Consider the following 27,491-nt stretch of genomic DNA (forward strand, 5'->3'; position numbering starts at 1 on the left):
CTTGGTCCGAAGGCAGCCTTGTGTTTTCATGTTTTTGGAGTACTTACTATGGGCTGAATGTTTTACAGGCCTTACTTTATTTCATCCTCACTGCCTTCTGTATACTATCCCACCATCACCCTGATTTTATAGGCCGCACATGAAGAGGACAGACCTAGGCCCAGACAGTGTGACTTCAGAGCCTTGGTCCTTAGCCATGTAGTCAATGTTTTCTGTTGGGTCAGTGACAAAGGGCCACAAATTTAGTGGCTGAAACAATACAAATGTATTATCTTAGAGTTCTGGAGGTCAGAAGTCCAAAATGGGTCTTGCTGGTCTAAAAATCAAGGTGTCGGCAGGACTGTGATCCTTTCTGGAGGCTCTCGGGGACAATCAATTTTCTAGCTTCAGGAAGCCACCTGCCTTCCTTAAGTTGTGGTCCACCTGCATCTGCAAAGCCAAGAGTGGCTGGCTGAGTCCTTCTCACGCTGCTATCTCTCTGGTTTTCACTCTTCTGCCTCCCTCTTCCCCATTTAAGGACCTTAGTGGTTTCACTGGGCCCGCTCAGGCAACCCAGAATAATCTCCCCAAAATCAGCTGATTAGCAACTGTAATTCCATCTGCAACCTTCATCCCACCTTTGCCATGTAACACACACATTTACAGATTCCACGGAGTAGTGGGTAGTGGGGGGGTTATTCTGCCTACCCGCAGCCACTCTTCCATATTGCTTTTCCAAACTTCAGTCCTCTGCCTCCACCCCCAGGAGTCATCCTGCCTCCCTCCAACCTGGTGCTTAGATCAGTGCCTTGGAGTCACCTGGAGGGCTTGTGCAAACCCAGATTGCTGCACCCCACCCCCAGAGTTTCTAATTCTGTAGTTCTGGGGCGAGGGCTGAAAATGTGCATTCCTAACAGGCTCCCAAGTGATGCTGATACTGAAGGTCTGGGGCCCACACTTTGAGAACCACTGGGTTAAATGTATTAATCCTTCAAATATTTATCAATATCTGCTCTGTTTTGGAAGCTGGGCTTATATAATAATAAATAGAATGTCTCTGGTCTCAAAGAGATCCCAGTCTAAAGGAGAAAACAAACAGGCAATGACTATGGAGGGCGGTAAGTGCCAGGACATCAATGAGCCCAACGCCTGTAGGAGGGCTGCAGAGAAGGCTTTCTGGAGGAGGTGATGCCTGAGCTGAGTCCCAAAGTAGGCACTGAGCAGGCCAAGGATGGGAAGGAGAAGGGTGTTCCTGGCAATAGCTGCCAACTGGGCAAAACTCCAGGGCAAGAGGGAACCTGGTGCCTCTGAGAGATATACGTAGCTCACACTGGCTGGAGCAGAGAGCGGGGCAGAGGAGAGATGGGATTGCAGTTTGCTTTCAAGCCCTGAGCCCGGCTGCAACCCCAGGGCCCGGAGACCTGAAGGTGGGATGAGAATCTGGCTCTTAAGCCCTTGAGTGCACAATGAAAGAGTGAGCGATGAGGACCTCCCTGTGAAGATGCATGCAGCAAAGACAGGGATAATGAGGCCATGCCTCACCCCTAGGCCAGCCTAAGAGGAGGTGTAACCATGGCAACCAGCCTGATGCTCTTCCTGCTGGTCTTTTCTGAAGGCTTTAAAGACCAGATGTTCTTAATCTGGGGCTCGAGGATGGACCTTCAAAGGTCTGAGAGCCACTAAAATTATTTGCTAAATGTTACGCATCTCTGTGTGTGTGCAATTTTCCGGAGAAAGGATCCACAATTTTCATAAGATTTTAAAAAGCTCTCCCCGCTGTGCCACCCCCCTACCTCAAACCAGCTAGGAAGATGTTATAGAACAGGAGCTGCAAACTCTGGTGCCTACAAGGGTTAAGTGGGACCCTCAGGGAGTCACGTGGCAGAGTGTAACATCTCAGGGCATGGTGAGGATTGTGGAACCGAGGTGTGAATGGGAAAACCAAGCTCTGTAATATATTTTAAGGTTTATTCTGAGCCAATGTAAGAGACCTTGGCCTGGGGAACACAGTCTCAAGAGGTCCTGAGAAGGTGTCTCCATGGCAGTCGGATTACAGTTTGGTTTTATGCATTTTAGGGGAAACAGGAGTTATAGGCAAAGACATAACTCAAAGCATAGAAGCTGTATAGTGGTTTGGCTGGAAAAAGCGGCATATCTTGAAGCCGGGGCTTACAGGTTATACGTGGATTCAGATTCTTTAATTTGCAATTGGTTAGAGGAGTGAAGCTTTGTCTAAAAATTTGGAGTCAGCAGAAAGGAATGTTTAAGAGGAGGAAGTCTGTTAACCAGTATACTGGGTCAGAGTTGCTCATAGGGGTGTGTGAGTTCACCTTTGTCTGGCATAGCCATAGGTCCTGTTTATAATTGGTTATCTTATTGTCACAAACAGTCCGTTTTGTCAGTCTTGTGATGTCTTTTCTTTTTCTTTTTTTTTTTTTTTGACAGAGTCTTGCTCTGTCACCCAGGCTGTAGTGCAGTGGCAAACTCTCAGCTCATTGAAACCTCCACCTCCGGGGTTTAAGCGATTCTCCTGCCTCAGCCTTCCGAGTAGCTGGGATTACAGGCACCTGCCACCATACCTGGATAATTTTTGTATTTTTAGTAGAGATGGGGTTTCACCATGTTGGCCAGGCTAGTCTTGAACTCCTGGTCTCAAGTGATCCACCTGCCTCAGCCTCCCAAAGTGCTGGGATTACAGGCGTGAGCCACCACGCCTGGCCATTGTGATGTCTATTTTAACGTTAATGCTGTTCAGATGCTGTGCCTAAACTACAAAACAGAGGAGTGTATAATGAGGTGTGTCCAACTTCCCAACCCATTATGGCTACGAATTCAGTTTTGCAGGTTTCCCTGCGATTCCCTTGGCCAAAAGAATGGGTCTGTTCAATTGGCTGGGGGGCTTAGGATTTTATTTTTGGTTTATGGAGGACACTAAGCCTATTTAAAACTATTTTTTTTTTTTTTTTTAGAGACAGGGTCTCACTTTTTTACCCAAGCTGGAGTGCAATAACACAATCATAGCTCACTGCAACCTCAAACTCCTGGGCTCAAGCAATCCTCCCGCCCACGCCTCCTGAACGGCTGGGACTCCAGTTATGCACCACCACACTTGGCTAATTTTTTTTTTCAGACGGAGTCTTGCTCTGTCACCCAGGCTGGAGTGCAGTGGCATCATCTTGGCTCACTGCAAGCTCCCGGGTTCATGCCATTCTCCTGCCTCAGCCTCCCAAGTAGCTGGGACTACAGGCGCCCACCACCACACCCAGCTAATTTTTTTTTGTATTTTTAGTAGAGATGGGGTTTCACCGTGTTAACCAGGATGGTCTCGATCTCCTGACCTCGTGATCCTCCCACCTCGGCCTCCCAAAGTGCTGGGATTACAGGCGCAAGCCACCGTGCCTGGCCACACCCGGCTAATTTTTGTAATTTTTTTTTGTAGGGATAGAGTCTTGCTGTGTTGCCCAGGCTGATTTCCAACTCCAGGGCTCAGATGATCCTCCTGCCTCGGCCTCCCAAAATGCTGGGATTACAGGCGTGAGCCACTGTGCCTGGTCTAAAACTTCTAATATGATCACATTAACAACATTAATACTTAATGTTATTTTAATAAAAACAACATTTTATTTAACCCAATATGTCCAGAATATTTTCACATGTAATCAATATAAAACATTAATGAGATATGTTATATTTTCAAATATGAAGTCTTCAAAATCCAGTGTGTATTTTTCATTTCCAGCAATCTCTGATAGGATGCTAAATTTTCATCAGAAATCCTAAATGTATATTTAGATTTCATAAAATATACAGCCGGAAAAGTAGATTTGTATACCCAAGTTGTTCTAAACATATTTGGGCCTTTTCCAGTGACTGAAACAAGTAGCTGGTTTTAAATTTAAATTAGTTAAAATTAAATAAAGTTGGCTGGGCACGGTGGCTCACACCTGTAATCCCAGCACTTTGGGAGGCTGAGAAGGGCAGATCACCTGAGGTTGAGAGCTTGAGACCAGCCTGGCTAACATGGAGAAACCCTGTCTGTACTAAAAATACAAAAATTAGCTTGGTGTGGTGGAAGGGGCCTATAATCCCAGCCAGGAGGCTGAGGCAGGAGAATCGCTTAAACCCAAGAGGCAGAGGTTTCTGTGAGCTGAGATTGCACCACTGCATTCCAACCTGGGCAAAACAGTGAGATTCTGTCTCAAAATGAAAGAAAAGAAAAGAAAAGAGAAGGAAGGAAGGAGTTAAAAATTCAGCTCCTCATTCATACTAAATACCATATTTCAAGGGCTCAGGTGGCTAGTGGCTACAATATTGGCCGGTACAAATCAAGATGACAATCTAAGTGACTCAGGAAGGGACATACAAGTGTCTATAACCTTGTTCGAAGGAAGGATCAGGGCAAGCCTACACAGTTTAAGGACTTTCGAAGCTTCTCTGGCAAGCACCACAGGGCTGTGCTGCTGGCTGGAAGCCCTTTTTAAGAGGCAGTCACCACTTGGCTTCAGCCAATTGTCACTTACAGACAGAGACCCAGGATTATCATCTCTACAGATTATTTTTTCCCAAGGGAAATTGGAACTAGAGGACTTAAAAATGTGAGACCTCCTCATTTTCAAATGATAGCAAGCTATTTAAAAGGTGTGAAAATCCAGTGTGTGTGTTGGGGATGTGGTGGGGAGATGCAGTTTGCTATCTCAGATGGAGATTGGTAGATCCTGATCTTCTGTTGGGAATATTTGTCATCTCAGAGGTCACGGGCAGTACCTTAATCTCCCCCAGCCATCTAAAAAATGCAGGCCACCCCTCCCAGAAGTGCTATGTGAGAATTTTGATGCAATCCATCAGTTCCCACCCAACTCCTGAAACCTATGCAATTCTCTGAACCCCAGCAACATAATGATACTCCTGGCTTCCCAACCCTGGTTGCACAATGGAATCAACAATAGGTGCTCAGGTCCCATTCCCAGCAGTTTGGGTGTCATTGGTCTGGCTGGGGCGTTGCTTGGGCATAATGGCCTGGCAAAGCTCACTGGGGGATTCCAGCCCATGGGCAGGCTGGAGAAGCACCCTGCCCTGGAGAAGGTCTCTGGGCCAGGTCTCCACACCTAGGATGCAGCTTCTTGGGCCCAGCGTGGGTCCTCTGTTCTTCTGATTTGTGCCCAACTTGAACAGCTAAAGGGGGCACCCATAGCTGTGCCTTCCCTGTCTCCCAGCCCAGCCTCCCGTGTGATTCAGGAAGCTAAATTACATTAATTACATTTCAGAATGTTTTATTCTTGTTGTCTATAACACAAAATAGCCATGCTTGTGACTTTCCTAACCTACAGATCAGCTCTAGCAGAAATGCTGTGTGAAAGAGATATGGCGAGCATCATTTAATAATTCAAAGAATGGTCACACTGTCCAGAATGAGCCAGTCTTCCTTGTCTTAATGGAAAAGTTGTAGCCATAGAGGGATTTTAGGAGCTCAGTTAAGATGATACTCAAAAATGTAAAGGTAAGATTTACCTTTTATAACATCTCATTCCCACCCATCCCAACCCTGTCCCCACAGGGGTTGCTTCATAGATGTGAGTGTTGCTGTGTCCTGATGTTCAGGTTGTGCACTGCGTAAGAGTGTTACACTCAGAGGGACACCATTTACGTCATCATCATGTACTAAGTTATGTGAGTTACATGGGTGGGCATGAAGAATCCAAACCTCCTGGCAAGTCCTGAGGCAACAGAGGAGAGACCCTCTTCATAGGCACACATGGCTATGTACACATTCATGAGTGACTGTGCACCCACAATTCCCTGGCATACCCATACGTACATGGCTGTGCCCTGAGATTGCCTTTCTTTCTTTCTTTCTTTCTTTTTTTTTTTTTTTTTTGAGTTGGGTCCATTTTTATTGTGGATCAGGGCTTAGAGGATAAGCACTGATCAGCATCATTAGCTGCACCATCTACCATCCTTCTCTGTGACCCATCTCTGTGGGAGGGTCTAAATTTAGCCCAAGAAATCAGGATCAAGAAGGGGGAAAAAAAGCCATTGGCCACATGGCCACTCCTGCTATATCTACACCTACCAGTCACTGAACACTTACCCAAGGTGACGGTTTCCATGCAGGAGACCCAAGTGGCTCTGCTAGGGACAATAACTTATTTGCCTAAAGCTTTTTTCTTTCTCAAAAGAGGGGGCGGAGAAGGCTGATTTCTAGAAACAGATGTGGAATTGAAGAATGTCCCAGGGAGCTAAGTTTTAAGGACTAACCACAAATTTGTTGCTTCTCCAACAATGTCATGAATCCATTCCTTGCACCATTGCACGTTTTTCATGCATTCAAAAGTGTTTCTAGAGCTCCAGAATCATGAGCACCTCATCACGTCCTGAGCACTCACATCCCCCAGCAAGTCGCCTGCACCAGGCCCTTCTCTAGAAGTCCTGAGACTGAGTACTCTCCGAAGGCTGGAGGTTTGTGCGAGTTTGTACGTGTGGTTGAGCGCTTGTGTGAGGAAAGTCCCACTGGTGTTGATCTCCATCAAGGTCAAGTTATCCAGCTTGGCATGTGCCTCCTGTTGTCTCACAAAGCTGTCAGCAGACACTCGGAGTTTGGCTATACGAGTGTCCCATATATCCTTGACCAGGGTCCGGATTTCGTCTGCCTTCAGGATGTCTGAAGCATGATTTAACAGGAGCTTGGTAAGTTCCATGTAGTAAAGGCTGGGCATTGGGGTAAAAGTTTTTTCCTTTCATTCATGATCCCTCATCTTCTCCAACTTTTCTATGTTCATCCACTCCGGAGGGAGCAGTCGACATTTCTGCTTTTGTTTCAGGTTAATTGCCAGCCATGGGCGTACTTTCACTGGTAAACCAGGGTTAAAAGGCCCCAGGTACCCACCCCAATGAGGTAGCTCTTGTCCAGACTGAAGTTGGGGATAATGGTAACCAGCTCCTTCTGGGCCAGGAACTCGACCTCAGCCACGTCCATGGTGGCGCGAGTGGCCGGCTCGGGCCTCACGGTCTCCTTGGGCCCCTCAGCATCCCGGAGGAGGTGCCACAGCCACTGTTTTCCCTGAGATTGCCTTTCAATCTCTGCTCTAAGAGGCCCAATTTCTATCCTTTATTGATTCCTGACTCAGAACCGGATGTGTCTCTTTATCTGGGGGTTGGAGATAGGGTGGAACATGGAGCGTGCACACAGCCAGTGGGGTGTGCACTTGGCACCTGGGAGTGGTGTCAGTGGCAGAGAGTGGGCTCACCGCACCTCTGGCAGAGCTGCTGGGGTTGTGCAATAGCGTGCTGTCCCTGTCAGCTATCACTGTGTGACAAATGATCCCCAAACCCAGCAGCAATCATTTCCCAAAGCGACGATCGTGTACTCCCGCTCCTGTGTCTGAAGGTGGCTGGGGATTAGCTGCTCTACCCTAGGCTCTGCTGGGCGGCTCCATTTCTAGCCATGGGTCTGGCTGAACTTACTCCTCCCTGCTTACTGGGCTGTGGTCTGTGCCATATGTGTTCATTCTGGGACCCAGGCGGCAGCTGTCCAGGGACGGCTCTTCTCAAGGTGTTGATAGCGGTGTGAGAGGGCCACTCCACCACCCAGGCACATTGCATACCTGGGCTTGCCCAGAGCCAAAGGCACATGGCATCCCACACAGCCACTCCCTGATGGTGGATAGCTCTCTCACCCACCTCTCTCCCTCCTTTCCCTTCACCCCCAGCTTCTCACCTTCCCCCAGATTCCCCGCTCAGCAAAGTAAAGCTTGGCACTGCCCAACAGCAGCTATCTGTTGCTCCTCCAGCCTGCCCCACTGGGGACAATCTCAATTCATCGCTCCACAACATATCATTACCCAACAATAATTATGGGACAAGGGATGTGTTCAAAAGAGTCCAGGAACTCTGTGGCTCAGGTGATAGGGATAAGAGCTCAGCTGATCAGAGGCAGAGCTGGGGCTACATCTGGGCTGGTGGTATTCCCTCACCAACCACAGGCTGCATCCAGCCAGTGAAAGAAAAGAAAACATTCACAATTAAGGAAAGACCGTTGTACAAGTGGCTTATTACACAGTGGTTGAGAACATGGGCTACAGAGCCAGACTTCCTGGGGCCAAATGCAGTTCTGCCATTTACTAGTCAGGTAACCTTGCAGAAGTCACTTTATCACTGTGCCCCTGTTTGACCATCTGTGAAATGGGATAATAAGAAGTTGTGAAGAGTAAATGAGTTAATCCATGCTAAGCAGTGTTTCTCAGCCAGAATGATGGTGTTCCCCAGGGAACATTTGGCAAGGTCTGGAGACATGTGTCATTGTTAAAACTGAGAGGGATGCTTTGGCGTCTAGTGGGTAGAGGCCAGGGATGCTGCTAAACTTACTACAATACACAGGACAGCCCTCCTTCACAGCAAAGAATCATCCTCCTGACATGCTGTTAGTACTGAGCTTGAGGAACTTTTTATTTATTTATTTATTTATTTATTTATTTAGAGACTGAGTCTCACGCTGTTGCCCAAGCTGGAGTGCAGTGGCACAGTCTCGGCTCACTGCAACCTCCACCTCCTAGATTCGGTGGAACTGAAGGCTGCCCCCAAAGCCCTATTCACCACTTTTGGGGGAAGCCCTTGGCTGGGTTGCTAAAGCCAGGCCACGCTCCCTGCTCCAGCAGGTCCAGGCTGAACTGACCTGGTTTGGCTGCTGGAGAGGAGGCTCAGCCCCACCTCCACCGGCTCATCCCGATGGCCCGCATTCTTGCTCCCTCGGTCATGCTGGCTTTTGGCTTCCCTGAACAGGCTCTCAGCTTCGCTGAGCAGACTTTCGCTTTTGTGGCTCTCAGCTTTGCATGGGTTTCTGTAGCCCTGCCCTTTGGGAAAGGCCTTTGCTCCACTGTCATATTATTCTCACTGCCTGCTATGACCTCATGGGCAAGAGTCTCGCTAAGATCATCTTGCAAAGCCCTCTTCTCTACCCCTGTCTTCCCATTTTACGGACTTGGAAGCTGAGGTCCATAGAGGAAAAGGGACATGCCCACAGCTGCACAGAACATGAGCAGGGAACTTGGATGGGAGCCGAGGACTTCTAGGCCCTGCCTCATCTTCCAGGCCCTGCCTCATCTTCCAGGCCACCTGGGGGGAAAAGCCCTTCCCCCAAGAAGGGCTTTGCATTCAGGAAGACTCTAAGTCTCTGTGAGGGCTCTGGCCCTCTGACTCACTGCAGGGATATATTTCTTCCATGGTCTGTGCTTGTAAGTCCGTGACCACTCTGCAGGACAGGGACTAGAGGCCACTCACTGGCTGGGCAGTCTTGGGTGAGCCACTTGCTCTGTCTGAATCTCAGATAGGAAGAGCCCAGAAGTAATATATATTGATCAAACTAACATTGACTGAGGACTTCCTATTCTAAGCACCTTATGTATATTAGCTTCCTAGTAACTGGCCATAGTAAGGGCTCGATAAACATTTGCTGAATAAGTGAATTGGCTCTTACACTACACTGCCCCAGGTAGTCTCTGTTAGCTTCATATTAAAATGAGGAAGCTAAGGTCCAGCCAGGTTTGGGGACTCCCCAAGGTGACGTTGCTAATAAACAACAAATCTAGGATTCAAATTCAAACCCAGTTGACACTAGAGCCAAATTTCTTGACTTTTTTTTTTTTTTTTCTGAGACAGAGTCTCACATTGTTACCTGGGCTGGAGTGCAGTGGCGCGATCTCGGTTCACTGTAATCTCTGCTTCGTAGGTTCAAGTGATTCTCTTGCCTCAGCCTCCTGTGTAGCTGAGATTCCAGGCGCCCGCCACCACGCCCACTAATTTTTTGTATTTTTTACTAGAGACGGGGTTTCACCATGTTGGCCAGGCTGGTCTTGAACTCCTGACCTCGTGATTCACCCGCCTCAGCCTCCCAAAGTGCTGGGATTACAGGTGTGAGCCACCATGCCCGGCCCAAAGTTCTTGACTTCTAAATTTACAAATCTGTTTATCTATTGTTTAGTGGCACATAACAACCATCATTTTATTCTGCTTAGGGATTCGATGGGTAAGGAATTGGACAGAGCAGGCAAGAATACCTGCTCTCTGCTCCATGAAGTCTGGGGTATCACCTGGGAAGACTGAATGGCTGGGGGTGACTTCATGCTGGGGACTGGAGCCATCTGTCTGGAAGTTTCTCCACTCATGTGTCTGACACCTACACTCAAATGATTCAAGGGTGAGGTTTGGCTAGGGCTGTTGACTGGGGCACCTGCATGTGACCTGGCACTTGGCCTGAGCTTCTCAACGTAGCAACCCATTCCAAGGAGCGAGCAGAGAGTGAGAGAGCCAGGTGGGATCAGCTTGTCACTACGACAGACAGAGAAGTCTCATCGCTTGACCTCTGCTGTGTTCTCTTAGCTGAAGCTGTCACAGCCTGACAGATTCAAGGGGAGGAGACATAGGCCCCACCTCCCCATGGGAGAACTGTAAAAGAATTTTGGGACCATACATGATATCCGCTACAACTACTATATTCCCGGCAGTGTTCTAGGTACTGAGGAGAGAGCAAGGAATAGAGAAGCCAAGAAAGAAATAGTTCCAACAGAAATGAATGTGTTATGGAAAAGCAAATAGCAGAGACATAATCCAGGTTAGGGATGAGAAAAGTTGTGTCTGAGGAAGTGACTTTGAGTCTGAGACAGGACATTCCAGGCAGAGGGAAGAAGGAGGTATGTGAGACGAGGCTAGAAGCGTAGGCAGATCAGTCCAATGCCTTCATAAGGCATTTGGATTTTATCCTCAGGATCCTGGGATACCATGAGGATTCTTAGATGCGGTGAAAGGCCAGTTTTGTGAGCTTGGAAGATCCTTCTAAACCAGAGAAGGATATCTAGAAGAAACATAGGAACACTGCGATGAGGCTGTGGTCCAGGCGAGAAGTGATGGTGGCTTGGACCACAGTGGTGGTTCAGAAGTTAGTGGATAGAAGAGTTGTATGAAAGGTAAAATTCATTAGGGGTTCATGGGATGTGGAGACACCAAAAAGGGTGTGAGGAGTGGCTCTCAGAGTGCTTGATGGAACCATCTGATGAGACAGGGAACACTGAGAGGGGCACAGTGTCTACAGTGGGGAAGAAAAAATGCATTCAGATTACTTCATTTATACCTGGGGCCTCCCTAAATCATCTAGTGTGGCAGTTAAGTGCCCTGGTACTGGGGCTTGCAACCTGGGTTCAAATCCAGGCTTTGCCACTTGCCAATGGGACAAGTCTGGGTGGGTCCCCCAATCCTGTTGGGTCTGTTTCCTTGTCTGTAAATTGGAAACAATAGCACCGGGTTTGGCCAGGCTGGATGGCTTACATGTGGAATTCCAGCACTTTGGGAGGATCACTGGAGTCAAGGCATTTGAGGGCAGCCTGAGCAGCATAGCAAGACCTCATCTCTACCAAAATCAAAAATCAACTGGGCATGGTGACATGTGCCTATAATTCTAGCTACCTGGGGGGGCTGAGGTGGGAGCATCGCTTGAGCCCAAGACTTTGAGGCAGCAGTGAGCTACGATCGCGCCATTGCCCTCGAGACAGAGCAAGACCTTTTTCAAAATAAAAAGAAATAAACTGATGCTTGAACATGTTTGTCACTGGGCATGTAGTAAGTACTTGGTAATGGTTTAAAAACCAAATTACAACTGGAGGCTGTGCTGTATACTTAGGACCTGCGTACTTTTCTGCATGCGCTATATCTCAACAAAGCGCTGGAAACAAAACAAACAAAACATCAGCTGTATTTGTGAGGCTCTGAACACCTTTTGTGGATGTGTCCTCTTCCTATCGTTCTCTTCCTAGAAGGGGGGGTACTCACCACCATGCTGCAAAATGCGATGTTGGAATAATGACACCTTTAGCACTGTGGGTGTTTCATTTTGTTTCGTTCTTTCCTGTACCCCTCTCTGACCTCCTCAGAATGTTCTTCCAAAGAAATAATTGCTGCCCCCTCACTGCTTAGCTATCAAATGGTGATAGTGTTGACAATTTTGCTTGGGTTTAGTCGCTGCAGTTTTCAAATTGTCACGAAAGCACACAGATGCTGGTAATTTCAAAGCGAATCGCAAAGCAACCAAAGAAACGGAGCTGTGCCCCCAGCATGGGGTGCCAAACAGATTCGCAGGAGGCACTGACTAGCAGTTTTCTTGAAAACCATAAATAGAGCGGAACAGCCAATTTTATAATTAACTGGGACTTGGTCTCCAGTGAAGCTTCTGCTCTGTGCAAAAAATGCTGGAGCCATTGCCAGGAGGTTGTGCCCTGTCCCTTCCTTCAGGATCTGGCTGACTGGAGGTTTCTTTGCTTTACCACATTTTGAGTCTGTTTCAGGATGGAGTTGTTTGGGACTCGGAGTTGAGCTCTGTGTGGGCAGGACGCTTGGGAGGAAGCCACAAGCCGGGGTCTACGGTAAAATCCTGGCCGGAAAGGCCATGTGCAGAAAGAACATGGGTCCCTCATTCAAACATTGTTAAGAATTTTGAGATGGTGACAGCAGATCTCTGAACCAAGTGTGGGCTGCTTCCAAACCCGGGCCCTGTGTGACTGCACAGGTCGCACATCCATGGAGCCGGCCCTAGGTCCTGGATTACACCTCCAGAAACTGGGGGGACAACAGTGAGTGAGGTCATAGGCTGAGGGCAAAATACAGCTTCAAGGACTCCAGGGGATGGGATCCCACAAGACGGGGGCTAAGCAGGCAGCAGGGGTAAAGTCAAAACAAACAAACAAACATCCAATAAAATAGTCCTTTTTTAGAGGCAATGTGGCAAGAGTTCACAAACCCTTTGATTCGGCAATTCTACTTCTAGGATTCTCTTCTGCTGTACAAAGGAGCAAAGGTAACAGATGGTATTATTTGTGATATTGATGAATAGAAACAACCCAAATCTCCATCAAAAAGAAATGGGGATATTTCAAATAAATTCACTGTGTGGGGGACCTTCCTGTGAGCATCCAGCTCCTCAGCAAAGAGCTATCAAATGCTTAGTGTGCATGGGACTCTTGTGGGGCTGGTGGAGGACTTGAGTTCTGTGTCTTGGCTGACATGAGCCCAAAACGATGTCCCCTGAGTGAAGAAGAGAGTGCCTGCCTTTAGGTTAAATATGCCTGGGGAGAAACATGAGATGTCTGCACACCAAAGTGTTAGCACGGAAAACGTGGTCATAGCCTCAGGAGAATGACTGATTTTCTACTTTGCTCACTTCTGCATTGCTGGGAATTTTTACAATAACTGCATATTGATTTTATAATGGAAAATATAGCTAACAAAAATATATTTTAAGGCCGGTCTCAGTGGCTTATTCCTGTAATCCCAGTACTTTAGGAGGCCAAGGCAGGCGGATTGCTTGAGCCCAGGAGTTCGAGAACAGCCTGGGTAACATGGCAAAAACCCCATCTCTACAAAAAATGCAAAAAGTAGCCAGGCATGGTCGTGTGTGCCTGTAGTCCCAGCTACTCAGGATTCCGAGGTGGGAGGATGGCTTGAGCCTGGGAGGCGGAGGTTGCCGTGAGTCATATCGCGCCACTGCACTCCAGCCTGGGCCATAGAACCAGACCTTGCCTCAAAAAACAAAAACAAACAAACAAACAAACACAGAAAAGCATATATATATATATATTTTTTTTTTTTTTAAATGCAGCATGTGGATGACTTTTCCTTTTTAATCCAAATGAGTCTTGTTTTTTAATAGGGCAGTTCAAACCACCTATGTTTATTGGTTTTCTTTGCCTTTTGTTGGTTTCCACATGGGAGCTTAAATATCTATAGAACTTGCAGAATATACATTTTTCCCATTTGAGGAAACTGGGGAAATGCATTTCTTCCCTCTCTTCTGGCAGGGGTAGTTTATGGTCTATTTACTGGCATGTGTCAGGGTCTAGGTGATTCCAGTCTAGTATTTTTGCCATTATGACCAACCCTACCATTTCTCAAGGATTTGGGCCAGCAACAGAGACATTTTGTCCCTAAGCTCATCTGAAGTCCTGGACTTCATTTATATGGACCAGGAGACTTGCACTGTCTTACCCTGAGATTCTTTGATTGCATGAAGCAGAAATTCATTGAGTGTAGCTTGGGAAGAAGAGGGGGATTAAAGGGAAGGATGTGGGAGTCAGGGCTCTAGGGGTAAACCACATAGCCTGGATCATGAGAGGCTGCAACTGGGACCTGGAAAATCAAGCTTAGGTTACCCCACATCCCTCCATGCCTGCAGAGGGTCTCCTCTCTGCTTCTTTTGGAAGACTGGCCACTCCAGCCCCTCCAGCCCCACACAGCTTCCAGTTCACGTGCCTGATACTGACCCCTCTGCCCTTGGTTCAACACCTTGAGAGAATGAGATTGGCTCAGTGATGTATAGCACCTCTGTGATCAGGTACTTGCTCTGTTCAAAGCTGGCTGGGAGAGGGGAGGAGATGAGGTGCTCCTGTGACACAAACAGGAAAACCAGGGCTTGACAGCCAGACTCACAAAGGAGGAGGTGTGAGGGAAAGAGACAGGAGACTGTCTGGGTAAAAATTCAGTGAGATCCGCGAGACACTGCCCTGTCATTTCCTCGCCTGTCCTGGTGTTTAATCCCCTCTTGGGAATGCTGCCTTTACCATAGATATGTCCAAGACTGTTCGCCTCGACCAAGAAGGTGGAAGCAAGCAGAGCAGTCTGGCCCTGCTCTGTCCCCTGCAGCATTGCTGGTTTCCAAGGATCCCGCAGGGGTGATGGGTCACCAGTCAATTTGCTGAGATCACCCTGAGAAACATGCCTAGGAAGCTTGCTTAGCCCCCAGGGGCCCCAGGCTGATTTCTGGAGAGCCACAAGCCTCAGCACAACCCCCATCATAAGCAGAGACTTGCTGACCTCCCTGCACCTTCCCCACTTGCTACAGCTCTGGCCCCTCCTCAGGCGGAATGGATCAGCTTCCCCAGAAGAATCTCCTGCGACTACACCCTGCTGGCTCTGCTGGCTGTTCCACTGGAGTGGAGAGCTCCAGCATGGATGGCTTTTGGATGGAGGTGGAACAGATCCAACAGAGAGATGAGCTGAGGGAAGAAGACAGTGGCGGGAATGAAGGCCAGCTTCCAGAGGGTGAGAGACCCTGGCGGGGGCCTGTAGGGGTGGTGGGAGGGCTTGATTCCAGGCAGAGAAATGTGAGAGGATCCAGATGTGAACCAGAACATGACAGCATTTTCTCTGTTGCCTGGACTGGTGCAGTATCCTCTTCACTGCTCTCCCTGCTTCACCTGTGATCCTTACTGTCTGTTCTCCATGCAATAGTCAAGACGATCTTTTAGTAATGTAAATTAGATTATGTCCCTCCTTAGAGTAAGTCCTTCAGGAAATATTTTTTGAGTGCCTATTATGTGCCAGGCACTGTTTAGGCACAATGAACACAAAACAGTCTCTTATATACAGAGCTAACGTTCTAGGGAAATTCTAAGCCCTCTGCTCTAAATCCTCAAATATCTCTCCATTTATCTCAGAATAATAGACAATTATGTGTCCCTATTATCTACTACTATGTAACAAACCACCTCAAGCTTAGCAGCATAATGCAGCAATAATCAATTATTATGACTATTTCTATACATCACTGTTGGAGGGGTTGAGTGGGCTCAGCTAGGTGGTTCTTGCTCAGGGCCTCTCATGCAGTTACAATCAAATGGTAGCTGGGGCTGGAGTCATCTCAAAAGATTTCTCATCTATGTGCCTGGTGGTGGATGTGACCATCAGGGAGCCTCATCTGGGATTATCATCTGGAATACCTGCATGAGGCCTCCACATGTGGCCTGGGCTTCCTTACAGCATGGCGGCTGGGTTCTAAGCACAAGACCAAGAGAGAGAGCTGGGTAGAAGCTGTCTTGCTGCTTATGACCCAGCTTTAGAAGAAAGACAATGTTGCTTCTTCTGCATTCTGTTACCCTGCATGCAGCTATGTTCAAGGGGAGGGGAATTAGACTCCACCCCTTGATGGGGTGAGAGTCAAAGAATTTGGGGACATGTAATAAAGCCACCAGATCATAACTTACCAGGCTTTACATAATTGGCTTCGTGCCTCTTCTCTGCCTCTTCCCCTCCCACCCTGACTGGCTGTCACTCTACTTCTGTCCTCAGGCCTTCTTGCTGGTCCTTGACCCTAAAAGCACTTTCCTGCCTCAAGTCCTTTGTCCTCTCTGCTCCCTTGGCCTCAAATGCTCTTGCCCCAGGCATCTGCATGGCTTGTTCTCTCCAGTCAGGACTGGGCTCAAATGTTACCTCCTCAGAGAGGTATTTACCAGCTTCCCTACATAAAATAGCACACCTGCCCCATCACTCTCTAGCCCCTGCCCTACTCTGTTCGTTGCTGCAGCAATGATCACTGCCTGACTTTACCTAGTGCACTTCACTGTGCATGTGTCTGTGACCCCCACTAGAATGTAACTTCCATGAGGCCAGGGACATCATTGGCCCTTTTCACTGCTGTGTCCACAGTGCCTAGAACAGAGCCAAGCACATTCCCGTCCTCCATCTTTACTTGTTCAGCAGATGAGGGAATGAAAGGGCTCCACATGGAACCCTTCCTGGTTTGGCGTGTAATTCAGCTGGGCTTGCCCCTGGTTGGCAAAACAGACCATGTGGTGATGCAGACATCCTAAGGGCCTAATAGTCACATGCAGTGCCTCCAAGTGTGAAGGTAAAAAAATCCCTGGTTACACTAGAAGTAGTTTCAGGAGATGCCCTGTATAGGAGGTCCTCCATGTGGCCTCTCTGGCATCATGATGTGGCCAGCAATCTAATTTCCAACAATACACAGGGAGTGGAGTCAGAGTGGGTCAGAGAGAAGTCACTTTGAGCAACTAAATAAACACAGCAGCTTTTTCAGACTCACAGGGCTGAGGGATCCTGAGTGGCATGGAGCCAAGACTGGTTTTTTTTTCCTTTCTTTTCATTTATTTATTTAATTTTTGAAACGGAGTTTCACTCTGTCACCCAGGCTGGGGTGCAGTAGCACAATCTCAGCCCACTGCAACCTCCATCTCCTGGGTTCAAGCGATTCTCCTACCTCAGCCTCCCAAGTAGTTGGGACTACTGGCATTCACCACCACACCCGTCTAATTTTCGTGTTTTTAGTAGAGATGGGGTTTCGCCATGTTGGCCAGGCTGGTCTTGAACTCCTGATCTCAGGTGATCTGCCCACCTTGGCCTCCCAAAGGGCTGGGATTACAGGCATGAGCCACCGTGCCCGGCCATCTTTTCTTTTTATTCAGACACCAACTTGAACCAGAGGGATTGTTAATAATTTATTTTTCCCATCAATGTCTACTCATGGCAGGTGATGTTGGATGCTCCATTTATGGTGGGGATCTTGTTTCCTTTTAAAATAGATGTGTTTTAGTAAAAAATGTAGCCCATGATTAAGGGGATATATTTGGTAAGGAATTTTACAGGGATAATTAGATACAGATAAAAATTATAAAGGTGGTAGGTGAATGCCTACATTTCAAGAAACAGTGGCTCATTGAAAGGATCCTGTACAGACAAAAAAATGTCTGATATCATGATAGAATCAGTAGCTCCACCAGCCAGCACAAGTCAGGAATGGACCCACAACGTTGCAGCTGCCCTGGAGGCATCTGTTCTGGTTCCCGAGTGCAGGGAAAGTGTTGGGGGAAGACTTGGATTATTTGCAAAACCCAGGCTGCCATAAAAGCAGCTTTGTTTGAGTTTTTAAAACAATTATTACCTTGTTGACTAACTTGTTCAACACTGGGTACAACTGTACACCCTACCAATCCTCTCTTACATGTGTTCAACTTCCAGTACGAGCTCTTGTCCATTTTCCCCACGATAAGGCCAGTGTTTCTCAAGTGTGGTCTGAAGACCCTATTGCATTAGAATAATCTGAGGAAGACATTCCAAGTGCAGATTCTCAGGCCCAGGGCCTGAACTCCTGGAGCAGAATCCCTGGAGGTAGGACCCGAGATCCTGAAGTCTCAGCACACCCTCCCATTCCAGTGAATGGTTTTGCTATGGGACTATGACAGTTTCCTTAGGAAGCAAGTCGAGGGGACAATTCCAACACAAATAAGGTCTTGAATATGGAGGACTTTCCAAAGGGACATCAACACCCAGCACCAGCTTCCCAAGGGGACACCATGTGACCCTGTGGTGGTCTCTGCCAGATTTTGGAGAAGTGGGTTCATTACTTTGGAGAGAAGTGGGTCCAAAATCTGAACATGCAGGGCCATTCAGCCAGCTCTGTTTTCCAGGGATTGCTATGTTATGGGTTGACATCCATACACTAGGTAATGCCATCAGTACCCCCACCCCGCCCCCAATTCTCAGAAGGCTCATTAGATCTTCTCCCCCAAAGAGTCTGGTTGGTGTTAATAGGTTTCACAATCAGAAATGCAGAAACTCCTGTGTCCAGGTGAGTGTGTGCTTCTATGCAGAACTTTGGTTAGCATGTGTGGCCGAGTGCAGAGCTGTGTGTGTTCATCTGGGTTCTACTTCTGTTGGCAGAAGGGGAAGCTGAATCCCTGTGGCTGCAGGACACAGGCCTGTCGGGCCTTCTTGGTGGCCTGGGCTTGTCCACCCTGACACAGACCCAGGTGGCCGCTGTGTGCCGCCGGCTGGACATCTATGCTCGCTCAGTGCGAAGACAACACAAGACACCTGTCAGAGATGTCAGGGATGTCTTTGGGGTCTTCAATTCAGGGGTAAGTGGCATATGGGTCATTGCAGGCCCGGTCTGACTGGGATCTCTGTGCTGCCACCACAGCCTGAGAGATGCAGTGATCCTGCTGAAGGGCTGTGTTGGTGTGTGTATGTGTGTGTGTGTGTTGGTGTGTGGGTGTTGGTATGTGTGTTGGTGTGTGTGTTGATGTGTTTTGGTGTGTGTGCTTTGGTGTGTGTTGGTGTGTGTGTTGGAATATGTGTGTGTTAGTGTGTGCGTGTTGGTGTGTGTTGATGTGTGTTGGGATGTGCGTGTTGATGTGTGTGTTGGTGTGTGGGTGTTGGTATGTGTGTTGGTGTGTGTTGGTGTCTGTGTTGGGGGTGTGTGTGTGTGGTGTGTGTTGGGGTATGTGTGTTGGGGGTGTGTGTGTTGTGTGTTGGGGTGTGTGTGTGTGTTGGGGGTGTGTGTGTTGGTGTGTATGTTGGTGTATGTGTATGTTGGTGTGTGTGTGTTGGTGTGTGTGTTGGGGTGTGTGTGGGTGTGTGTTGGTATGTGTGTTGGTGTGTATGTTGGTGTATGTGTTTTGGGGTGTGTGTATGTTGGTGTGTGTGGGTGTTTGTGTGTGTTGGGGGTGTGTGTAGGGGTGTGTTGGTGTGTGGGTGGTGGTATGTGTTGGTGTATGTGTTGGTGTGTGTTGCTGTCTGTGTGGGTGTGTGTGTGTTGGGGTGTGTTGGGTGTGTTGGGTGTGTGTGTTGGTGTGTGTGTTGGGGTTGTGTTGGTGTGTGTGTTGGTGTGTGGGTGGTGGTATGTGCGTTGGTGTGTGTGCTTTGGTGTGTGTGTTGGTGTGTGTGTTGGAATATGTGTGTGTTAGTGTGTGCATGTTGTGTGTTGTGTGTTGGAGTGTGCGTGTTGATGTGTGTGTTGGTGTGTGGGTGTTGGTCTGTGTGTTGGTGTGTGTGTGTTGGTGTATGTGTTGGTGTGTGTTGTGTGTTGGTGTGTGTGTTGTGTGTGTTGGTGTGTGTTGTGTGTTTGTGTGTTGGTGTGTGTGTTGTGTGTGTTGGTGTGTGTGTTGGTGTGTGTTGTGTGTGTTGGTGTGTGTTGTGTGTGTTGGTGTGTGTGGTGTGTGTGTTGGTGTGTGTTGGTGTGTGTTGGTGTGTGTGTTGTGTGTGTTGGTGTGTGTGTTGTGTGTGTTGGTGTGTGTGTTGTGTGTGTTGTGTGTGTTGGTGTGTGTGTGTTGTGTGTGTGTTGGGGTGTGTGTTGGGGTGTGTGTGTTGGTGTGTGTGTTGGTGTGTGTTGGTGTGTGTGTGTTGGGGTATGTGTTGGGGTGTGTGTTGGGGTGTGTGTGTTGGTGTGTGTGTTGGTGTGTGTGTTGGTGTGTGTGTTTTGGGGGTGTGTGTTGGTGTGTATGTTGTGTGGGTTGGTGTGTGTGGGTTGGTGTGTGTGTTGGGTGTGTTGGTGTGTGTGTTGGTGTGTGTGTTGGTGTGTGTGTTGGGTGTGTTGGTGTGTGTGTTGGGTGTGTTGGTGTGTGTGTTGGTGTGTGTGTTGGTGTTTGTGTTGGGTGTGTTGGGGTGTGTGTTGGTGTGTGTTGTGTGTGTAGGTGTGTGTGTATTTAGAGTGCATTGGCTTGCACACGTATGCCTCCCTGCCGTCCACTATGTCCCTGTGTTGCATGTAGGTCTTCATCTCCCATGCGTGCCACTGCACATATGCCTGTTGCCACTGTGTGTCCTGGGGTGAGCCTGAAAGCCTAGGTTCTTTCTATATAATTGTTATTGATGCAGGGCAGGCAAGCCCCTAAATTGGGGATGAGCTCTGGAAGCTTTTGGTTTCACTCAGAAAAGAATTCAAGAGTGAGCTGGTGGTAGAAGAAAACAACTTTATGGAGGCGGCAGTGATCCAGTGGCGTGACTGCTGCTGCAGGGCAGGGCCACCCTATAGGCCGTGTGTCCAGAGCGGCAGCTCAGGGGCAGGACCACCCGATAGGCAGTGTGTCCAGAGCAGCAGCTCAGGGGCAGGGCCAGCCTGTAGGCAGCATGTCCAGAGCAGCAGCTCAGGGGCAGGGCCAGCCCATAGGCAGTGTGTCCAGAGCAGCAGCTCAGAAGCAGTTCTGCCTTTTAATTACATGCAAATTAAAGGGCGAGTTATTCAGAAATTTCTAGAAAAGGGGCAGTAATTTCCAGGTGTTGCCATGGCAATGGTAAACTGTCATGGCACTGTGGGCATGTCTTATGGAGAGGTGTTTTTGCCTCTTCCCTGTTTCAGCCAAAGTCTCACCTCCTACCTCATTATCAGTACAAAATCCTTTTTTTTTTTTTTTTTTTTTTTTTGAGACTGAGCCTTGCTCTGTCAGCCAGGCTGGAGTGCAGTGGCATGATCTTGGCTCACTGCAAGCTCCGCCTCCCAGGTTCACGCCATTCTCCTGCCTCAGCCTCCCAAGTAGCTGGGACTACAGGCGCCCGCCACCATGCCCGGCTAATTTTTTGTATTTTTAGTAAAGACGGGGTTTCACTGTGTTAGCCAGGATGGTCTCTATCTCCTGACCTTGTGATCCGCCAGCCTCAGCCTCCCAAAGTGCTGGGATTACAGGCGTGAGCCACCGCGCCTGGCTGGCACAAAATACTTTTTTATTGTCACTGTGTATCCTGCTGACACTTGAAGCCTGATAGGTTGTGGGCATCATCTTTCTTGGAGCACCTCTGAAGTGGCATAACAGTGATTAAAACCACAGGCTTTGGAGCCAGCCAGACTTGGGCCCCAGTGCCCATTCCCCGACTTAGCAGCTGTGGGACCTTGGCAAGTAACTCAGCCTCTCTGGGCTTCAGCGGCTCCATCTGTGAAAAGGGGTTGTGGGTGGCTCCTATCTTCCGGGGTTGTGTGAGCATTGTCGGCTTCCCACATGAGTAATTGGGCAGTGTCTGTAATTTGCATAGAAAATGTCGTCAGAGAATGGGAACTCCGGTATGAAGGGGGCACAGCTCAATTCCGGGGCCTCTAAGTCTCCTCCAGGTAAGTGGTCTTCATTCTCCAGGGCCCTGAGAATCCTCCAGGCTGCATAAAGGGCTGCTCTGTGAAGTAAGAGAATGTGCACACCTCCCAGCATTTCCTCCTTCCTGCTGACTCCCTGCCTTTCCTGCTCAAGGGCAGTAGGGAGGAGCCCTGAGGGGACAGGTTGGGCCCTTAAGTGAGCTGTTGCCATCAGGCCCATGGGGCTCAAGAAGGGAAAAATCTCTTCCTGGGCAATTGGCCTTAGCCAGGAAATCACTTCCTGGGGCAGTGAGGGTCTTAGCTAGGAAATCATTTCCTGGGGGCAATGGGCCATAGCTAGGAAATCACTTCCTGGGCAATGAGCCTGAGCCCTAAACCTAATGATTTGATCCCAGGGCTTTGAACTTGAGCTTGGGAGATCACTTCTTAGGACTAAGGGCCTAAGTCTCAAACCCAAGCACTTGCTTCCTGGCAGCCAGTTCTCACTGCCTTTCTGCTTTGTTTCCCCCCGCAGCAGCAGAACCTGGGGGGCTGCAGGAGCAGGCTGGGAGGGAAGAAGCCTTCAACATGGACTCTGCCTACTCAGAACAAGCTGCGGTGCTCCTGCAGAGGAGCAGGCCATCCCGGGGAGGCACCTCTGCCTGGGGCAAGTGTTCCCTACCGGTGAGGATGCTGTCCACAGGGCTGGTGGCTAGGTCCCCCTGTGCTCAGGCACCAGCACCCATCTCTTCACACCTTCCGCACTGACAGGCATCCAGCACAAAAGTTGTTGAATCATTCATTCATTTAATTCGTACCACAAATATTTACTGAGTGACTGCTGGGTGTCAAGACTGGGGAGCAGGGTGCTTACAGTCTAACAGTCCTGTCAGTATTGTCTCCATGCTCTTTGTTTTTATCCTTAGAAAGCCCTCCTTCCTCCAGCAAGCTCATAACTGTCCATCAACATGTTTTTCTAGTTACTTTTAAAATTAATTTTAGTGCCTGGAGTGACAGAGAGAGACCCAATCTTTTAGTTCTGTTGTTTCCTCCCTCTCTCCCTCCCTCCCTTCTCTCCTCCTCCTCCTTCTTTTTTCTTTCTTTCCTTTCTTTCTCTTTCTTTCTTTCCTTTCTTTCTTTTTCTTCTTCTTTTCTTTCTCTCTTTTCTTTTCTTTCTTTCCTTTCTTTCTTTCTCCTCCCTCCTTCCCTCCCTCATTCCCTCCCTCCTTCCCTCCCTCTCTTCCTTCCTTCCTTCCTTCTCTTCTTCCTTTCTTTCCTTCTTTTTTTTTCTTTGAGACAAGGTCTCACTCTGTCACCCAGGCGGGAGTGCAGTGGTGCTATCCCAGCTCACTGCAGCCTCAACCTCCCAGGCTCAAGCTATCCTTACACCTCAGCCTCTCAAGTAGCTAGGACTACAGTTGCATGCCACCATGCCCAGCTAATTTTTAAAATTTTTTTAGAGTTAGGTTCTTCCTACATTGCCCAGGCTGGTCTCAAATTCCTGGGCCCAAGCAATCCTCCAGCCTTAGCCTCCCAAAGTGCTGGGATTACAGGTGTGAGCCACTGCACCTGGCCGTTCTTTTTTCCCAAAATACTCAGTTATCCCAGCATAGTTCCTTCCAAATAGGATGTAATCATTGATAGTTAGGTTTTTAAAGATTGAACTATAACTCGCTGTTAAGTGCACAGATATTTACCATGTACAGCTTGGTGTGTATGCCTGTGTAAATACCACCAAATCAGTACAGAAACTTCCTCCCTTGCTTGATGGCTTGTAATATGGAAAAAGAAAGAAAGAAAGAAACTTCCTACCCAACCACCCGCTGAGCTCCCCCATGCCCTTCCCAGGTAATTCCTTTCCCTGCAGGATAACCACTATTCTGACTTCTCTCATGGAGTAAATACAGTCTTTCACAGTCCCTCTATTACTAAAGGAAGTGTTTCTTCTTTGACCACGTGATGATGCAGTCGATGCAATCTTAGGTAACATTTTACTGAGAGCTGCCCTGGCCCAGGGCATTGTTCCCAAGGCTTCCAGTGCCCTCATTGCTCCCTGACTGTATGATAGAAAAAGAGAGAAGTAGGGTCGGGCACAGTGGCTCACGCCTGTAATCCCAGCAATTTGGGAGGCCAAGGCAAGACGACTGCCTGAGTCTAGGAGTTTGAGACCAGCCTGGGCAACATAACAATACCCCATCTCTACAAAAAAAATTTTGAAATAGCCAGGTGTGATGGTGCAGGCCTGTAGTCTTAGCCACTTAGGAGGCTGAGGCAGGAGGATCACTTGCACCTGGAGGTTGAAGCTGCAGTGAGCTATGATTGCACCACTGCTCTCCAGCCTGGGCCACAGAGCAAGACCTAAAAAAAAAAAAAAGAGAGAAGTGGCATATGTTAGTCTGTTTTTACACTGCTGATAAAGGCATGAAAGGGGTTTAATGGACTTACAGTTCCACGTGGCAGGGAGGCCTCACAATCATGGTGGAAGGTGAAAGGCACGTCTCATGTGGCAGCAGACAAGAGAAGAGAGCTTATGCATGGAATCTCCCCTTTTTAAAACCATCAGATCTCGTAAGACTTATTCACTATCACGAGAACAGCCCGGGAAAGACCTGCCCCCGTGATTCAATTACCTCCCACAGGGCCTCTCCCACAACACATGGGAATTCAAGATGAGATTTGGCGGGGGACATAGCCAAACCATATCACGGTGCTCAGAGAGGAGAAGTGACAGAATTGGCTCCCACAAAGGCCAGGACAGGAACACCTGGCAGCCTGACCCCGGAGCCTTCCCAACTGATCACCACTCTCTACTGCTTAGGAAACCAGCCCCACCCCCTACAGTAGCCTCTATTCCAATGTGAGAGTACTTTCACTCATTCAAATGGAATTTTCTTAGGTCCGCAACAAGTTGCAAAAACAGAACTTCCACGTACTCTACACCTAGTTTCTCTTAGTGATAATATTTTCCATTAATCATAGTACATCAAATAACATTTATATTTATTTATTTAATTTTTTCTTTTTTGAAACAGTCTCACTCTGTTGCCCAGGCTGGAGTGCAGTGGTGAAACCTCAGCTCACTACAACCTCCACCTCCGATGTTCAAGTGATTGTTGTGCCTCTGCCTCCCAAGTAGCTGGGACTACAGGCACGTGCTACCACACCCAGCTAATTTTTGTATTTTTAGTAGAGACAGGGTTTCTCCATGTTGGCCAGGCTGGTCTCGAACTCCTGATCTCAGGTGATCTGCCCGCCTCAGGCTCCCAAAGTGTTAGGATTACAGGCATGAGCCACCGCACCCGGCCTAAATTTTTTTTTTTTGAGATGGCTGGAGGGCAGTGGTGCAATCTGCCCAGGCTGGAGTGCAGTGGTGCAATCTTGGCTCACTGCAAGCTCCGCCCCTTGGGTTCATGCCATTCTCCTGCCTCAGCCCCCGAATAGCTGGGACTACAGGCGCCCGCCACCATGCCTGGCTAATTTTTTGTGTATTTAGTAGAGATGGGGTTTTACCGTGTTAGCCAGGATGGTCTCAATCTCCTGACTTCGTGATCCACCCACCTCGGCCTCCCAAAGTGCTGGGATTACAGGCATGAACCACCGCGCCTGGCCCAAAATTTTTTAATAATGAGTTTCTATTTCTAAAACATCAGAGATAATTAATATTCAACATTATCTTGTCTTTTTCTTTGACAGTGTTTCTCCATCAAATTATGAATGATGATAATAATTAATCATGCTAAAGGGCCAGGCATGGTGGCGCACACCTGTAATCCCAGCACTTTGGAAGGCCGAGTTGGGAGGATCACTTGAGGCCAGAAATTTGAGACTAGCCTGGGCAACATAGCAAGACCCCATCTCTACAAAAAAATTTTTAAGATAATTGGGTGTGGGCCAGGCACGGTGGCTCATGCCTGTAATCCAAGCACTTTGGGAGGCTGAGGCAGGCAGATCACTTGAGGTCAGGAGTTTGAGACCAGCTGGGCCAACATGGTGAAACCCCATCCCTACTAAAAATACAAAAGTTAGCTGGGTGTGGTGGTGCACAACTATAATCCCAGCTACTTGGGAGGCTGAGGCAGGAGAATTGCTTGAACCTGGGAGACAGAGATTGTAGTGAGCAGAGATCATGCCACTGCACTCCAGCCTGTGTGGCAGAGTGAGACTCCGTCTCAAAAAAAAAAAAAAAAAAATAGTTGGATGTGGTGGTGTGTGCTCATACTCTTAGGTACTCAGGAGGCTGGGGCAGGAGGATCACTTGAGCCCAGGAGTTCAAGCTTACAGTGAGCTGTGATTGTACCCCTGCACTGCAGTCTGGGTGACAGAGTAAGACTCTCCTCTGAATAATAATAATAATGCTAAAGATATCACATATTGATCTTTTACCACACACTAAGCATTATGCCAAGTACTTCACATATTTGATTTAATTTCATTCTATTAAGTTGGTGATAATTGTGTTAATAAACTAAAAAGTAGTAATAAGTATTGAGTACTCACTATGTGTCAGGCACCATGTTTCATACACTTTATTGAATTTAATCTCACCAACAGTCTTGTGAAGTAGATACTGTTATCACTTCCATTTTGCAGATGAACACACAGGTAAAATTATTTGCGTGCACTCACAGATAAAGTCAGGATTTGAACCCTGGGGAATGTGACTCCATAGCCCATGCCACAAGCACTAGGCTGTATTATAAACATCAATTACTATTTCTTTCCCTTTGAGCACTCAAAAGGGGCACTGGGAAGTGGTCCGGCCATGCCCTCCAGGGAGTGCTGAGCAAGCCTGGCCCTCCTGCTTGCCTTCTCTGACCTTGGGCGGCAGGAAAGCCTGGAGCTGCCTGCAGATCCCCAAGGTGGCCTCTAGATGGCACGGTTGAGCATTCTTTATTTCTGCGGGTGATATGGCCAAGGCTGGGGACAGACCCGGTGAGGCAGAGGAACAAAGGACCAGAGTAGAAGCAATAATAAGAAGCCCATGGGGTGATCCCTCTGTTCCAGGTCCTCTTGTGGGAGGGCAGGCAGTGAAAACAGTTTCTGTTTCTTGGGGCTTCGCTGTGTGCTTGGGACTGTGCCAAGCACTTTATATCCATTAGGTCATTTGCTCCCACTAAAATTTTATGAGGCTGTTGCGGTGGCTCATGCTTGTAATTCCAGCACTTTGGGAGGCTGAGGTGGGAGAATCGCTTGAGCCCAGGTGTTTGAGACCAGCCTGGGAAACGTAGAGAAACCCTGTCTCTACAAAAAATACAAAGATTAGCCGGGTGTCAAGGTGCACACCTGTAGTCCCAGCTACTCAGGAGGCTGAGGCAAGAGGATCAACTGAGCCCAGGAGGTCGGGGCTGCAGTGAGCAGTGTTCATGCCACTGTACGCCAGCTTGGGCAACAGAGCAAGACCGTGTCTCCAAATAAAAACACAATCAAACATGCAAAAACCTTCTGAGGTAGGCTCTATTTTATGATTATGGATGGAGAATCAGAGGCTTAGAATGTCACTCCGTTTGCAAGAGGTGGAGCTTGGACTTGACTTGAGGATGGACTCCTGAGTGCTCGCTCTTATCCACGCTGCTCTTCCTTCTGCCTAAATGCCTGGAGGAGATGGGAGAGCCCCAAAATACACATCAGACACATAGCCTGACAAATTGTCTTTACTTCCCTCTCTATTAATAGAAGTTTACCATCCCCAAAGGCAGACTTGGCGTGACGAGGATAGGAGACTTGTCCCTGCAGGATATGAGGAAGGTACCTTCTCTGGCCCTCATAGAGCTGACCGCGCTCTGTGACGTCCTCGGCTTGGACCTGAAGAGGAGCAAGGCGGGGAAGTGGAAAGCAGCAGGTGAGCAGCCCTGGCCCAGGGAAAGCCCTGTGGCCACAGTCCTCATAGGGAGCTGCACACGGACTC

General features: G+C 48.3%; 1 protein-coding gene and 1 pseudogene across 1 annotated transcript in view; one reads left to right on the top strand and one right to left on the bottom strand.

Moving 5' to 3' along the window:
* ARHGAP40 (Rho GTPase activating protein 40) overlaps positions 1-27,491 on the top strand; it is a 51,142-nt gene that overhangs the window by 6,456 nt on the left and 17,195 nt on the right. Inside the window, exons 2-6 of the mRNA XM_054541786.1 lie at positions 14,855-15,054; positions 18,469-18,665; positions 21,553-21,628; positions 22,122-22,270; positions 27,260-27,425. Coding sequence (XP_054397761.1) covers positions 14,855-15,054; positions 18,469-18,665; positions 21,553-21,628; positions 22,122-22,270; positions 27,260-27,425 — 788 coding nt within the window. The remainder of the gene's footprint in view (positions 1-14,854; positions 15,055-18,468; positions 18,666-21,552; positions 21,629-22,121; positions 22,271-27,259; positions 27,426-27,491) is intronic.
* On the bottom strand, positions 6,345-6,952 carry LOC100446565 (DNA replication complex GINS protein PSF2-like; annotated as a pseudogene).

Source organism: Pongo abelii, chromosome 21 (assembly GCF_028885655.2).
Source record: "Pongo abelii isolate AG06213 chromosome 21, NHGRI_mPonAbe1-v2.0_pri, whole genome shotgun sequence".
NCBI classification, from domain to species: domain Eukaryota; kingdom Metazoa; phylum Chordata; class Mammalia; order Primates; family Hominidae; genus Pongo; species Pongo abelii.